The sequence below is a fragment of the Falco biarmicus genome, chromosome 7 (assembly GCF_023638135.1).
Source record: "Falco biarmicus isolate bFalBia1 chromosome 7, bFalBia1.pri, whole genome shotgun sequence".
NCBI classification, from domain to species: domain Eukaryota; kingdom Metazoa; phylum Chordata; class Aves; order Falconiformes; family Falconidae; genus Falco; species Falco biarmicus.
Window position 1 is genome coordinate 21,866,366 of NC_079294.1, and position 16,855 is coordinate 21,883,220.

Consider the following 16,855-nt stretch of genomic DNA (forward strand, 5'->3'; position numbering starts at 1 on the left):
TCTGCTGATCACTCATATTGAGTGACTGTGTCTTCCCTCCGTTGCAACAATGGCCTGACTGGTTTTTCTTTGCAGAAATTGCAGGCATAAGTCCCCCAAAAGGATTGCACATCCTCCTGGACAGTTTATTCAGAGAGCATGGTCCTGATACTCCTTGATTTGGGGGACTGTCAACATAAGCAACATGAAAGGAATAAGCTTCTGGTAGGCAAATTGCTAATCCCAGTTTGATGAACTTCTTCATTTTAACCCAGAAAAAATTTGCTTAAGTGGTTTGTAAATGCAGATGTTGTGGGACCACGTTGCAGGATTCAGAGTTGCTGAGGCAACCCTAACTAGATTTTCACTGCTTAGAGCAAGCTCCCTCACCTTCCCACACCAACATAGATGGTGAGGGTAAAGGCAAAGGGGTATTAAGAAGTGGTGTGTGTACCAGCAACCTTAAATTGAAGCTGGGCACATGCACAGGGAGTGCATCTGATTTCTTTGTCATGACTCTCCACTAGGAAATTCTGCCCAGCTTCACATCAGAACTTCCTTCAAAACTAATTAAGATGGTATGCGGCACTTATTAGGCAGAGACTTTTGCTCTCTGGTAGTTCTTCACTTCTTAAATAACCCAAAGTTCCCTGCTGAAGAAGAATTTCTCAGGAAATCCACAGGAAAAGACTCCTGATCATGCAGCATGTTCACTGAATCACTTACTGAGAAGGCTGCCATGAAATGGCATTGGAGAAGATAAAGTCTGAACCGCTGCTGCTGAAACCGGGGCATTATCTGTTTTCTTTCCACAGGAGCTGCTTTGTGAGTAGACACAGCCATGCCTCTTTGATCCAGTAGCTGCTCATTAGAAGTCCAGAGGGAACTAGCAAAGCGGGGAGAGATCTAAGTCTCGAGCAAGTATGAATATGCTTGGCAGTCTGCAGTGTGGAGTAAGGAAAATTGAGATCTAAGTGCCAATGAGGGAGTAACAAAGCCCCTTGCAGCTTACAAGTGAATGTGGGCAGGAAGATCACAAGGCTCAGAAGAGATGCATGGCATTGTAGGGAGAGGGTCAATGCCACAGCAGCAAGCAATTAGGCTGCAATCGCACTGCAAAGTGAGTTTTTCTAGAGGTAGATAGATTGTTAAGTAGATAGGTGGTTAAGTAGAACTTATCTGCCTGTACCGGACTTGCTACAGTCTAAAGATTTTTCAAGATGCATGGCCAAATAGCAGAGTCATGACCGTAGGGGCTGGGTGTGCCCCTAACCATTAGCAGCCAGCCTGCATAGAACTGTTAAAGGTAAGTTACCATTTACCATGGTGGGACCTGAGGCATCATAGTATTAAACAGGAATCTGACAGAAAAATCATTCGTAAACGGATGTAGACAGAAGATTTCAGAATGGACGTTCTATTTGCTGAGAAAACACTAGTGAAGGGCAAGAAAACAAAAATTTGAAGATACAGCCCGACTCCTGTGGCTTCAGCAGAACTTCTGTGGATGGGAAACGTGGCTTACAGGTCCTAGCAATGGACATGCAGCCGTCATCTCACAGTGTGATCCTGAGAAAGCTGACCTGGGAGGGAGAACCAGCCATTGTACCTCCTTCCCATTCCCTCTGCAGAATCACGACCTCAGCCAGCAGGACACGTGGCTGCATCTGCCCTCAGTCTGTATGACCAGATGGTATCCTCCCAACCCATGGCCCAGCCACCAGGGCAACATCTGTATGGATACTAATTAGCAAGCCCACAGCCAGATGAAGAAATTAAGGCAGTCAAATGCAGCTACACATGGCTGTACAGCCAGATTTCAAGGCCTGCCAGACAGACTTGTGTAGACACATTAACTTGTACATTGCCACAGAGCTATAGAGCTCTAGCTTGCTGATACAGAAACAATACAAGACATAAATCAGCTAATTAGCCTTGGCAGATAAAAAAGCTGTCACTATAAGATTTCAGAACCCTTTTTGAAGGAAGCAAATAACTCGGCACACAAAAGTGGATACTTAGGCACAGAGCTTGCCTGGCTCTACCCAGGAGGCTCAGAACAACCATCTCCTGAACTCACCACAACTGCTTATGCCCATAAGCAGAAAGGTCTAAAGCGCTGTAGGGAGCAAAGCTGGGCATTCCATCTTTCATGCTAAAAATTACGCTCCACCCTGATGCCCCTCTGCGGTGAAAAGGCATTGTGGTACTGATAGCATCACCTTTCAGCTGGGCTACAGCAACAGAGATGGAGAATTTATACTCACTCAAAATCCTTGGCTGCTTTTTGCGTGGCTGGAGTTAAATCCCAGTTCCAGTAAGCAGTTTCATTCTGTTAAAGAAAATGTCTACATCTTTTCTTCTAATTCTTTGAATACTTTATCCAGTTTCCTGACTTTAACTGCCAAATAACACAGCTATGCATAAATAGATGTTAATTATTATTATTGCTGCTTCACAGATGAAGAGTCTGAAGGAAAGGGCAATACAAACACTAAACTGACTCATCTCAGAATTGGGTTTAGGGCACAAATATCAGTTCTGTTTTCTGCCCTTTACGGTGAGCCATACCTACACAGTCTTGAGAGCCACTCATCACGTAGCCCACACGTTCTGCACACTATAAGGCTGCATCTTATAGCTCTATATGGTAAGGCCTGGAGCTTCCTAATGTGGTGATGTTTGGTTTGTCTTGTTTTAATGGGAACTACAGCAGGAAAGGAAAAACAAAAACCACTAAGGCTGTAAAGTTAAGCAAGCATTCAGATGTTCGGAAACGAGAATAGAACCTTTCATTGCTTTCAGTTCAAGCAGGTTTTGTCTCAGCAGATTTCAATTAGTCTTTCCTCCAAGAGGTTAGAAGTGTCCCAAGATAAACTGTGCTACTTCTCACCCAGCTCTGAAACACAGTGATTGCCAAATTACTCTGTTTACCTGAAAGGATGGAGAAATCTGTCATAAGGCAGCCACGTGCATTTCTTATGTTGCTGACTGAGGTATGTTGAATCGCTAGGACTTTTGCTTAGTGTCATCAGCTATTTCTTTATGAATTTCAGCTCCCATTTGCTGTAACTTGATGCTAGAGACCATCCAGGGCCTTCTGCTCCTTGGGCTGAAGCACCACATCCTCTGGTGATGCATTTGTAATAATTTAGAGAGGGGTGATAAACCCAGGCACGTGTGAAGAGCTGCTTGCCTACGAAGGATTTACTTAGACTGACCTAAATCCTGCATAAATTCTGCTCCTGGGAGCAGAAGTGTCAGAACTAGCCATTTAGGCTTTTGTTTTATTATCAGGACAGGTTATGGGGCAGTGAATGAGCACACAGAATCCACCAAGAAAGTTCTTGCTGGAAAACTTAAACCTAAATTCCACTCTGGTAAAGATGTTCACTGAAGGCATGTTGAACGCAAAATTTAAAATGATCTAGTTTATTAAGATCTCTTATTTGACTTGTGTTTGGCAGGTTGGACAAGGAAGGGGCAGTGAGAGTTCACTAATGTGTAGCAGCAGAATCAAGGAAGGATGGCTTTGAGCTTGTCTTGGACATGAGACAAATTTTACATATCAAAGTACATAATAAATAAGCAATGGCCTTATTTCACTGCTGCAGGTAAAGGGGGTTTGGGTTTTTTTAGCTTTTGCTAATGATCACACAGCTTTCTCCTTGGTTTCCTTCATAACTTTTAAAGTTCCCGTTTTCTGTTGTAGTAGTTTGATTATTTGACTCCAGAACAGTAGTATGGCTAACATTGATTTGATCACTGTACTGTTTGAAACTTCATTCTCTGTTTGTACCAATACAATTCCTTTCCTTGTTTGCCAACATTTACAGAAAGAACTCAGTCATTTTCTCTTTCTATAATTAGCAAGGATAAAACCAAGAGAGAACTGGTTTTGCTAAGAGCCTAAGCAGGTCCCTTGTAAATGAATTGCTGGATCTTGGATTCACTGGGGATTTTCTTACAAAATCATACAGTATTTTTTCTGCAGAATCTCATCTCACTCGGGATCTGTGATGGGCCTTTTGGGGGATAAATGGATGCTTGTGGTAAAAAAGGTTATTGGCATAGGACTCTTGCCCCACGTGAAGAAGAAAGGTGAGAGATGTGTAATGAATGAGGATGAGGACTCCAGAAAGAGAAAGTCTAATGTTAAAGCAGTTGAACTCTATTGTGAAGAATTATATTGTCTCCTCATGTTTGCCATAAAACACCTATGGAAAGCACAGAAACTTTTTATCGGTCACTTCCATTTTGTGCTTTTCTTGTCTTTTTCTGGCACTGGGTCAAGATCAGATTTACAGAATTCAGATTTACACAGGGGCTGAATAATCCCACCTTAACCAAAACACACTTTAAACATCTTGTCTGAGGAGTGAGGAGGCAGGAAGCTTCCCCCAGAAATAATCAGGTATTCAGGAATCAAAAATCAAATATCCCAAATTAGCAGATAGTTGGAATAAATGTGTGCACTTCTCTGTGCTTCAGTTCCTTCTGAAGATAAATAACAGCTCTGTTACAATTCACAGTGGGTTTGTGAACATGAAAATTAATAAGAACCAAATATATCTATGAGAAAATCAATACTTTTTTTTAATGGGTTTTGGATGGTGCACATTAAATAAGGAAAAGGGGCACCCACTTCACAAATACTGCAAATTTTTGTTTGCAAAACACTGGTAAGCCATTTTTATTCCTTTGCAGATCATGTGAGGTTATTTGTGTTTGTTATTTTTAAAATGATGCACATTTGCATGCTAGCCAGGTCTGTCCTTCCAATTCCTGCTCAGTGCCTATTCAGTGAACCAAAATGCAGGCACTCCTAATTTCCCACACAGTTTAGACCAAATGTGCGATAAACCTGCTGCATCTCCACCTCCTGATCCCATCCCTTTCAACGGCAAAGGGCTTCCAAAAACAGCAAGGGCAGAGACAGGAGATTTGACTATGGGCTTTGGACAGGCAGGCTGTGCTGACCCCAGTTCCCTTTCTGTGAGTGCTACTACAGATTAGAAGCAGAAGAAAAATTAAAAAATAAAAAGGTAGCTGTGCCCACCTCAGCCAGAGCAGCAGAGAAGTGATTACAATTCTTGTGCATCAGGTGGTACGCATTTCCTTTGTACTCCTTGCCCAGTTCTTCCATAATCTTATCCACGTCCTCTTCTGTGAAGTCTGTGGTGCCCAAGGCAATGGATTCTCTAGTTAAAAGCAAAACACAGAACAGGAAACATGGAAAGATACAGTGAAGAGAGTGATACATACCCAGGGAGAAGGAAATGATCAGACATTGGCAAGAAGGACACACTTAAAATATGGACATGCATATCTGGGGCTATCAGAAACTCTCCTAACAAAATGACACAGTAGTATCTCCAGAGCTTATCCACAAAGCATGTTACAGCACTGGCAACAGCCCCAAGAGCTTCCTGCTCACCACCAGGGAATTCTCTGCTCTCACTCTGCCCATCATCCCATGACAGAAATTTCCAGTAGGACAGAGATATTTTTTTTCATGATTGAGAGGGTTTCCATGGTGTGGGCCAGGAAGGAGCAGACAGAAAACTTTATGCAGAAGCCTATTACTTCTCCCAGTCTTAACTCAGCAGCACTCATTCTTCTAAAGGTCTCCAACAACCTTCAACATAAACTGGCAGCCTGGGGAGGTCGAGCCCCACCTGCCATGGGCAGTTCCTTGACCCACAGCCCCACAGTCTAAGCACCTTGAACACCACATTAATGCAGCATCCGCTCAGACTCCTTTAACGGCTGGTCTGTGCCCTGTGGCAGCGTAGCGATAAACACAGGAGACTACTTCTGGTACCCTGTGCAGTATTCACAAGTAGGTGATACTCATCAGAAGACTTGGTTTTATTTTTCCCTCTGTGCAACACACAGTTACTCCCATTCTTGCTGACAGGTGGAACTAGGAGCACAGAAAACAAAGAGGATGGGAAAAGAGAACTGCACTCATTTGTAAGCATGCTTTTAAGCCCTGCCAAACACAGTTCAGCACTGTTCCCTGTTAGGTATACACGCTGTTTTACCCAGCTCTAAAATCCCTGCAGGGCTGCCTTTGAACTGGGATCATCTAAAGGCTGCAGGGCAGGTTCTTATGAGGAGAGGGAAAGGGGGACCAGGGGACTTTTGTTTCCTTGCTCCCCCTGCACCGATGGCCACCTGGGGCAGAGGGGAACATATAGAAAAGTGCCCTTACTTGAATTTAAAGGTCTCTCCAAGTTCTACCGCACTGCCAGGTGTGATCTCGAAAATCCCACTGAAAGGGTAGGGATGCCCTCCATAGGCAAACTCTGACAAGGAAAGAAACAGACTGTGAGTAATCGAATGAATGCAATGTCAGGAAGAACTCCATGGCAGCTGTCTGCATGGCTCAGCATCAGCACCAGGGGCTGGGCTATTGCCAAAATCTGTTTCAGCCAGATGCTGAAAGCTGTTTTCTCTGTCCAGTTACCTATCAGCCTGAGGATGCCCTCGCAATTTCCCTCCATGCTAACACTACTGCTTTCCCACAGCACCAGGAAAACTCTTGAGTCTGTCTCTGTGCCCATCCAGGTGGCTTCCTCTCAGTGGAAAATTCTGTGGTGGAGGCATCTAGATAAATTATGAGAGGCTGTCAGTGGTGGTACTGAGCTGGAAAAAGTCCTTTCTAGAGTAGGGAGAAATCAAATCTTCTTCCAGAGGGATTTACAGGCAGCGAATGGGAATTCTTTGCAGAGAGCTGAGCTGATTGAACTCCGCTGCCTCAGCTCGCAGGTCCAGCCAGGAGGTCCCTCCATGTCACACAGCCCATGGACCTCACAGTGACATAGAGGCCATCTCGCACAGCCTGTGAAAGCTTCTGTGCTCAAGGTGGAACATGGCACCTCAGGTGTTTTGTACTGCATGGCACTGGCTAAAAATACCATGAGTGAATAGCTTGAGTCATTCCCATTTAATGCTGAAGAAGGAAATGGGAAGTCTGTGATGCTAGTCTGTCCTTCACTGTGCTACAGCTGTTGTTCCTAGATCCCTTGACTGCAACTTTTGCAATGGGTGCTCTAATCAGCTTGAACCCCATTCAGACCATTTCAGAAGTCTTACATGACATTTTCTTTTCCTTGTAACTCTGCTGTTTCAAAAGAACAGTTTCCAAGATCTGGAAATCCAGATTTGAAGACTTCCAGAGCATAGACATTTTACTGCAAAACAGATTTACCCTGACAGGGAATTAGCAGGTGCATATGCAGGTCTCAAAACAACCACTGATCTGCCTCTCTTCCCCCTCTGCCATTTCTCCCATGTTCTCCCCCCCTTCTTCACTGCAGAATGGCTTTCCAGCATCGCTTGGTCCCTCCTGTGTGCCATTCCTGCCACACACATGCACAAGCTATAGAGCCTGCAGTTACAGGCTGAAAATACATGATTCATGACAGAACTGCACAAGCTCCTGATGGACTCCACAATGGACTATGGAAAAAGAACTGGATGAGTTTTTCATTCCTCAAAATATTCTTTGCCAAAGGCTGTAAGTATAAGGTGCTTTTCTGTGTCAAACTAGCCATACAGTTGTCCTCATGTTCTGCAGGTAGTGAAAAGGAAATACTTCATACCTCTGCCGTAGATCTCGATGCCAGAGTGGAAGACACCAATCCCCAAGGTGGAGGTGTATTCATTTATCCAATACTACAGTAAGAGAAAAGCCACAGTTGGAAGCATTAGTGGAAAAGAAATACACGATCTTGGTCTGGGGTATATCCCCCATCTTCCATTCTCAGGGCAACTTCTCTTAAAGAGAAGAGTGATTTTGAAATTATTTTGAAACAAACAAATCAAGACTCCTTACAGATCAACAGAAGTGGGCACTGTGTTTATTATGGCTGGCTGGGATTAAGTCTCCAAAAAATTCTCATCTGATCCTTTCCACGTAAGGCATTAAAACGTGTATAAAGACGTAACTGGACCTGAACCTGCATAAACCCAGCTGCTACAGGATGTGTGATTATCTATCCTTTCACTTAAATAGCTGACACTGAGCCAGTTTTACCAATTCACTTGTCTTATCTGATCTTCAAAATCTTGAGTTAGAGAATCCCCAAACATTTTCCACACACCTTTTTACATCACCTCCCATCTACCTTTTATTAAGCTGGTTTTAGGCAATGAGATCATAGACACAGAGGTCCGTTCCCTCTGTAGGTCAGACAAGCATGATTGGTAATTATCTGTACGACACTGGTAACTGCTTTATAGGGAAAAAAACAAAAGAAACACAGTGCATGCAAGTCAATATTTTTCTCAGAGGCATCATATACTATAAAGCACTGTTCTCAGAAGAGACAAGGGCTTGCTGCTCCAAAATCAGGTCCAAGGCGATCACAACTTCACCAAAGTCAAAACCAAATTTTCAAGAAGAGCTATTAAGTGACTTCATTGCTCTGGAGTCCAGCACTTCCCCAATTACATTAAGAGCAGAGTAATACTGCAGTCTGGTGCATGCATGCAATGTTCCTCCACCAAGCGCTGCTCAGGGCCTGTTTCCACCATACCGTGAAGGGCAGTGCAGACACCCAAACAAGCCCCAGCTAAGCTAATTCTGGAGCGGGAAGCCGTACAGCCATGCTAGGGCAGCACTGCACTGGAGATAATTAGCCCTGCTCAGCACCAGTATTTATTAGGTTAGCTGCGGAGCTGTGCTGCTACAGAAATGATGCTTTCAGGCACTGAGTGGAAACTGCCCATGCCTGGTATATTTACAGTTTGCCTACAGCTACTGTGCAGTAAAGATGCAGCTCTAATAACTCAGAGCAACTAAACTCGCATTTTAATCAAGCACTGCAAGGAAACCGAGCATTGTTCCCTTGCCCCTGAACAAGGACATGGTAGCTTCATTCAGCTAAATTTCTCTTTTTGGTCTGGTAGCTGGTTCTGGCGGAGCCAGAATAAGCTGCACCTTCCCTGGTGTCTGGCATCGCTGTGCTGCCATGGTGTAAGAACGGCTCTGCTGTCAGGTAACCAGAGGTCTGGCATAATCCATCTACTTTCCTCGCACTGCTTGCTTATGTATTTTTGATGACTGCAGTAGCTCTGTAAATTACCTGGAAATGCTTTCCGTAAGACCAGTGCTACTGTGGAAAAACACAATAGCTTTGATACAAAAAGTGCAGTCCCGATCCTGACTTAATGTATGGCCAGTCTTAATACCTCAAACCATATCCCCAAAAATGCTCGCCTCTGGCAGTACAGCAGTTCCCTTTCCCTCCAGAAAATGCTGCGATGCTTCTTGTTCTTTGTGAGGTTTGTTATCACAAACAATGTATTACTGCAGGAGGGCAGCAAACCACTTGACCTCAGCTGGACCCCTGCCCACTGCTCTCTTCAGACCTTGTATAACCCTCCATTTAACTCTTCACTTGAATTATGCAAACTCTTGTTTTTAGGATACGTCAGAGCACTGAACTGGAGCTAGGTCAGGTAGCTCTGAACCTCTGCCAGCTGAGACAGCACATTAGCAGTGAACCCTCTGCTGAACACCATGCCTGGTATTTAGGGACACAATGTGCCTTTGCCTTCTGCTGCCCCTCTCCACAGTTCTCTGTTGCCCTGTCCTCTGCGGCAGGAACATCCCTGCTCTGACTGGGGAAGAGGATACAGAGGTGGAGGCTGCATACAGAAGCCCATATGACACCAGTCACATCTGCTAAGGAGAATGAAGCCTGTCTCCCATAGACACACAGCCCTCAGTTCAGTTCTTGATCTCCCAGATCTCATGGGTTAACTCCTCAGTCTCAGTAAGCTTCACAGAAACGCTGGTTTGCAGAGACCCATTGTAACAACTCCCAGAGGACATGGTAAGTAGGTTGTCTTCTTCCCTTAGGCTGAGCTATTGTCTCACAGCAACAATACAAGCACAAGATGCCCAGGTCATGCCAGCTGCTTTGCTTGGAGGAGTAACTAGCAGATAGAGAAGGGAGACTTTTTAAATTAGAAATGCTCTTTCCAGTTATCAAAGTTAGGGCTATCTGCAGAGGCGGGTCTGCATCAGGCTTTGTATTTCAAACATGACAGTAAACTGAAAGCTGCTTGCAGCTATGGCTTTTTCTTCCATTTTAAAGTTTATGTTGGATCCAGACAACAAATAAACAAACAAGCAGGAAAAACCAAAACCTTCTCCTTGATTAACACGTTAAAAGTAAGGCACTGAGACCTGATCACCTCATATATGCAGAGCACTGTCAGTTCACGAGCCTTCCCTGTCCACCAACCACTCTTGTCCCCAGCACGGAGCCACAGCCCCCAAAACCCACCCTGCTCAACGCCAGGAGCCAGGCTGCAGGACAGCTCTGAAAACACAGGTGATGAGGAGACTCCACCAAAGAGAAAGGAGAGAGAAGCAAAGGTGTTTCTCTGGCTGATACCACGTGTTGTAGGATTATGACCATCACGTGGAGATTTCTGTATTTAAATGGTGTATTTTTCAGTATGGATTCCTTTAATGAACTATTATGGACTAAGCTGCAACAACCTCAGCCATACCTGAATTTGAAATGAACAGCAGCTGTACTGGTTTAGTACTTTCTTTCAGATAACTTCAATAACACAAGGGTGTTATCTGCATCTTGGTTCTGCTGATACGATGTTGATATGATGTATTATCAAGACCAAAAAGCAAAGCAGCTCTGAATCATGGCTGCTACTGTCCTCATCTCACCCCTGTCTCCAGGGTGCTGCAGAATCTGCCTCGGGTATGTGACTGAACATGCAGTGAACGCCTCACGGCACTTTGGCACAGCCCATGGCTTGTCTCAGGAGGCAGCTATGCTAAAGTGAACATGTCAGTCACTCGCTAAGTTGGAAGAGAGAATCCAAGCCAGATTTGAAACCAGGTTTGTACACACATGCACAAACTGGCCTTGTTTTCCAAGGAGGTTGCAATTCTGAACAGCAGAAACAGTCAGCAAATACCCATCTCTAGAGTAAATTGGATATTGCTTAGATTGAAAACAAAAATCTGCAGCCTGTTCTGAGTGAGATGAAAAAGCCAGGGAATAGAATACAGCAGTATCTTAAAGGGAGTTGTGATTCATGCTTACATTACATGCTGCGTGCAAAATCGTGCTGTAAACCCTACACAGAAGGACTTGGAGCATTCTGTCTCATTTCCATCTTCAACACAGACAGAATAACTCAGAAGTGAAGAGAGGCAGGGAGGAAAGCTAGCCAGACTGTAGCTGCTTCGCAAAAGCAGCAGGTAGCCCAGGACTCAAGATTCAAACCCAGAGAAGAATCTCTTTGCTTTTACAGTTTGTAGTGTACCAGTTAAGAGCTTTTAATGAAGGTCCCTGATGAAGTAGGATTTGAAATTTTCCAGGTTTTGTTCAAGTCTTCCCTGATTTTCTGGTTGTTTTGGCTCAGAGAGAGAATATCTGGCAAGATAGTTTAGATTCTGGGAGATACTCTTGAGTCAGTTGTGTTAATCAGCAGAAGTGAAAGTTGTACTGGGACAGTGAAAAATGCTCCAACATCCCAGAAAGGAAAGAAACTAAAAAGCTTCATTACATTGATAGGCTTTCGGTAGGTCCAGAATGGAGAAGCAGATGGCATGATACTAGCAAATTATATCATCCTGGGACTTTGAGAACTCCTACCAGAAACATGGGTTTCCAGACAGAAGAGGCCCATCTGTGTAACCACTAACTTCTACCATCAATTAATATCATACTATAACACAGACATTTCTGTCACTTTCTTTTTACCTCCCTACTTCAGACCATTATTTTCCATGGCATGTCACAAAAACCTTTCCTGCATCGCTGTGCTGAGCAGCTTAACTAACCAGCTCCCTAGAGGCTGGAGACAAGACCACCTCTGTGAGTATCTCAGATACTGCCTTCTCTGAGCAGCCAACACATTAAGCAATATTCCATTTATCAGCCCAGTACAGACTGGATATTCCACTCCACAAGATCCATCCACTACTGAACAGACACTACTCCATCCTTCCTTATGATCTATGTGAACATACAGAAAAGAAGTCCACCAGGAGTTGCTAAATAAATCTGGTTTCAGCAAAGAGTTGCAAACTCTGAGTACTCAGTGTCATAGAACCTTGCCATGCTCTCCTACTCTTCACTAGGTATCATACAAAATTGTCATCTGAGCCAGGATACCAGGCTAGACAGAGCTTTGCTCTGACCTAGTGTGGTTGCTCGGGTGTCCATGTATGAAGACACACTACTTAAACAAGACACCTTTACCAAGAATTGGTGCAGATGATAAACCAGTAACTAACTTAACCATATCTCCTCTCAAAGCACATCTGCTTATAATCCAGTAAGATTACTTCCTTTTCCCTGTGAATCCACTGGCAAAGCTTTGATTCTAGGATGAAGGAAAAAAAAAAGTAAAGGAGGATGAGAGTTACAGGTGATACTCTGACACTGCTGGTGAGCAAGGAACACCTTAAGGGACTGAAGGAAATGGCCAAATCACCTCACCCTCTGCTTGTCTTCATGGAACTCTGCTGCCAACACAAGTCAAATAACAGACTGTCTGCCCTACCACTTGGGCTTGGGCTTGGTTTTAATCCTTTCCTCTTTGAGGGCCAAGCCACACACTGTAACAGCAAGCTCTCCTTTGCGGAGAATTCTCCTCTCTGTAGGATGGAGGAGCTGGTTTACTGCAGAAGAGACCCTTGGCTCAACAAATCCAAGTGGATTTGAGGACCCAGGGCTCCAGCTGCTAACTAGTGTGCTTCATGAAAGCAGTCAGACTGGCAAGGAGCATTTATTCACACCTCTGACTTTACAGACTATGTAAAGTCTTTCCCAGAGGCTTTGTCCTGGGCTTAGCAGTGCTTGGCCCCTGTGGGTCAACTTACTTAGGCAGCCTCATGAAAACATGCAGAAGAGTGTGCGTACTAATAAATGCACTGATCGGTCATATTTCAAACACCAGGACAATCCTCTGCGAAGTTAAAGTTCAACACAAAAGGCAACATCAGATTGATGCAGAAGACCAGCCAGGGAACATCAAAGTAATAGCTCAGCATTTTCGGAGATGTGTTGATCCAGATGTGAAATATGAGAGCACAAAAGACAAAACTAGAGGGGAAAGCTAGAAAACATCACTTTAGGAAACCAGCGAGTAAAATCCCAGCGCTATACAGTCAGCAACTTCAGAGGAGTTTCAGTTCCACCCAGTACATTTTTCTAAATGGCGATTCAGACTCTTGGGGTGACAGAGGTGGAGAGATACAGCTCAAAACAGATCACAGACTTTATTCCCCGAGTAATACTTGCAGGAGTGAAGGAAGCCTTACCTCAACTACAGACATGCGGGACAGGGGGCTTCCCGTGTCAGTCATGCTGCAGCAGCGCTCACTTACGCTCCACAGCCCGAGGTACACACACAGTCCTGCCAACATGTCTCAGTCCTTATGCTGTTCACCCCTTCTGGCCTGGAGCTCTAGTAATAAAAACTCACTATCATGTGGGATGACATGAAATTATACAGCACAGCTGCTATTAGCAAGTTTTCTTTAGCAACTGGGTGAGACCCAAGCTCATTTAGATGTGACCTGTCTCTTGCACTCAGTTCTCCAGAGGTCCAAGGCTTGTATATTCAGCAAGCCTAAAATGCTATTTTCCTAATATACGGTGAATACAGATTAAGCAGGAAAGGATTTAAATGCACGTGGGCAGACCCGCAACTAAAAAAGCAGCTTAAGAGTATTGAGGAGTGATAACACAGACCTGTCTTTGGTACTTCATGCCTGGGAAAAGCTATCTGGGTAGGTCCTTACTCCAGCACATGGGGAATGTGACTCTTCCTGGCTGGAGTAACATCTCCTATGTCAGGTCTTCTTCACTGTTGGCAAAAGCTATCGATCTGCAAGTACTGGACCAGGGTGTGGAAGCCCATCAAGTCACTCCAAATCCAATTAGCATACCTGACTAAAGCAGGGGCTTTTGGCTAACTTTCACTTAAATTGCCAGATAGTGTTAAGGAAACAAAATACTGCAGTAAGTAGTCTCTGTTTACAAACAGGCTCAGCCTCCAGTTCCAATAGGCAATAACTTGCAACTTTCAAGAAAAACAGTTCCCAGAGTGTGGGCGTTGGCCTATTTGCAAACCACCCAACTGGCAGAACTGATCAAAGCTTGAGGAACTGCAGGTTTTCTTCCAGGAGAGCATCCAAGTACTGAGAAACCTGCAGCTTGCCTCAGTGCAGCCAGAAGGCTTGACGTAGCTCTAACAAATCAGGGATACAGGGCCTACAAGGACCCCAATTCAGAACCAGACTAGGACACTTCAGATTTGAACTGGGACAGGACAACTGGCTCAAAGAACAAGCATCTTGAGAAGCAGTCACATTCCAGAAAAAAAGAAAGAGACAATGACCTCTTGGCATACAACTGACTCTGCTCTGGGGCGTTTTGAATGGAAGGAGCTTCTACAGAGGACAGTTCCTCACCCTTCAGGTTAATATACTCTAATAGACCAGGAATTTCCTGGAAAATGACCACCTGAAATTTACAATTCATACTGCTAAACATATTTCCTCATTCCCTCATGCAAACCCACAAATGCTAAGAGAAGAGACACACGGCAAGATGATCAACTGCGTCCTTCAGAGGAACAGCAGGCCAAGCCCCTGTAGGACAGCAACCGCCAACTCTGTCTCAGCAGCTCTTACATTTCAGCCAGGTTCTGCTCTGCAAAGAATATTCTCCTCTCAGGTTGTGCTAAATACATTCCTTAGCTGTCTCTTCAGGATAAATTCCTTTGGAGGTTGTCATGGCTTTTCAGACATTATAATATGCTTCTAAATTGCCTGATGCATAAGCCAACACTAAAATCTTTGCAATCATGAAGCATAAAGAGCTTATTTCAGTGGCTTCTAAAATGCTGTGTGTGAATTAAAAACTGATGATGATGCTGAGGGAGAGTTTGAAATCTACTTATGCTTCAATGTTGTGACGCAATGTGATTTTAATGGAAGAATAGCAGGCCAGAAAAAATATTAATCATACTGCAGAAAGGAAACTATGCATTTCAGCAGTTAACTTTTGGGTGTATTCAGGATATTCTTAATTAAAAATCATAAACAAGTTTAGCTGCGAGAATGGGATACTTTCAGTGTTTCCACTTACAGCTTCATCCTACAAGTCCTGGCTCAATGTACTGGTATTACTTGAACACTCTTATAATTTTCTGCTTTCTCCATTACTGTTCTACTTTCTACCCGGTTGCACTGATGACAGGCACTGTCCTGAGCAGAGCTTCCTTCCTGCAGCCACATCTGGGAGGAAGTGTACCACTATGTTATCTTTTGCCCCAAGCCATACACATTTGTAGACTGCTATCTACAGCTGGTCCAGCACGCTCTGCATTAAATACAATTGACTCTTCCGGGGACAGTGAATCTCATCCGACCTGTGGTTCAGAGCTTGAGTGGGAATATGCCTTACCAATGGAAAGACAGGGCAACTAGCTGCCTAAATTGAACAACTACTTTCTGTCCCTGCAGAATGAACATCCCTTTCTCTTATACTTGCAAGTTCACACAGAAGCCAGCAGAAGTTAATCCACCAGCCCAAGGGTCTGTCACACCAGTCATGACACTAAGGGCCCAGCTTGGGTGCCTGTGTACACAACATGGTGTTTGTAGTAGATTGTGTGTGCCATATGAGAAGCAATATGCCATTTTTCCAGCTTCCACCTGCTTCCCTTAATCTCCGTCCTGACCATGCCTGAAGGAGTCAGCTGAAGGGGCCAGGGTGGGACTAGGGACACCAAACAGAAATCACTGAGGGGGAGTTGCTGGAGGTGGGTGCAGCACGTGCCAGCACCACAAGCCTGTCCCAGACAATGGTCCCATAAGCAGCCCTGCAGAAGGACTATCTGTGCTGTTACATACCACTTCTCATGCTGTATCTCCTTAGTTTTGACAACTGTCATGCACAATCTTAATCTCAAGTACATGAAGCCAGAAAAAAAAGCATCCCTTTGCAGGATTACACTGAAGTGTATTTTCTCAGGGACGTGCCTGAGAAACTTGGGTGTGTTATGAACTCAGTAAAGCGATAACGCCTTTGCCTTAGATGCATTCATAATGACAAATTGAGAGATATTAAAAAAGAACAGCAGCAAAATGATCAGGGAAATGGCGAGACTGACTTTGAATTAATTCAGAAGAGTTAATAGCTTGGCAAAGCAATGACTAAAGATGACAAATTTGCAAACATTTGAAGGGCTGACATGAATTATGGGAGAATTTTTAAGAACGATACAAAAGGATTGAAGGAAGAGTAACATACTCCGCTTAAAAAAAAAAGGGAGACTTTGGCTAAGTGTTTAGAACTTCCCTGGCAGTAAGAAAGCACAAGAAAACATTTGTGTTACTGAAAGCCAAATATCAAGAAGGCCTTAGTGTGCCTGTGTAGGACAAATGTTCAATGGTCCAAAATGTTTTCCTCATGTCTAGGAGGCTGTTAACATCCTCAGTGGAGCACATTTCAGTCCCTGCACACCCACCTGCATTGTGAGCCCTCAGCCCAGTCTTCAGGGCATGTCAGGAAGCAGGCTTCCTGCCAAAAAGGATTCAGGTGACTTGAAAAAAAAATGCAGGGAGATAAATACCTCCTGGTGAACTGGTGTGTAAGGTATCTGAAGCAGATAGCAGATGCTTTGGCTCTGGAACTAGCTTGGCCCAGACATGCCTGGCAGGGTCAACAATATGGCCTCAGGGATCTCTGTCCTTCATCTTGCAGGAAAGATGTAACTTAGAACTGTAATGGTAAATAGGGCTGTTAAATGATTTCTCAGATGTGGAGCAATGCTGTGGCTAGGCCCTGCTCAGACCAAGAAACATTAA

At 44.2% G+C, this 16,855-nt stretch overlaps 1 protein-coding gene across 3 annotated transcripts in view; it reads right to left on the reverse strand.

Annotated features, from left to right (window-relative positions):
* LOC130153148 (deubiquitinase DESI2-like) overlaps positions 1-16,855 on the reverse strand; it is a 58,413-nt gene that overhangs the window by 13,251 nt on the left and 28,307 nt on the right. For all 3 annotated transcript variants that reach the window (XM_056347609.1, XM_056347607.1, XM_056347608.1), the window contains 3 exons: positions 7,590-7,662; positions 6,197-6,290; positions 5,039-5,180 (listed from right to left, as the gene is read on the reverse strand). In XM_056347609.1, coding sequence (XP_056203584.1) covers positions 5,039-5,180; positions 6,197-6,290; positions 7,590-7,662 — 309 coding nt within the window. The remainder of the gene's footprint in view (positions 1-5,038; positions 5,181-6,196; positions 6,291-7,589; positions 7,663-16,855) is intronic.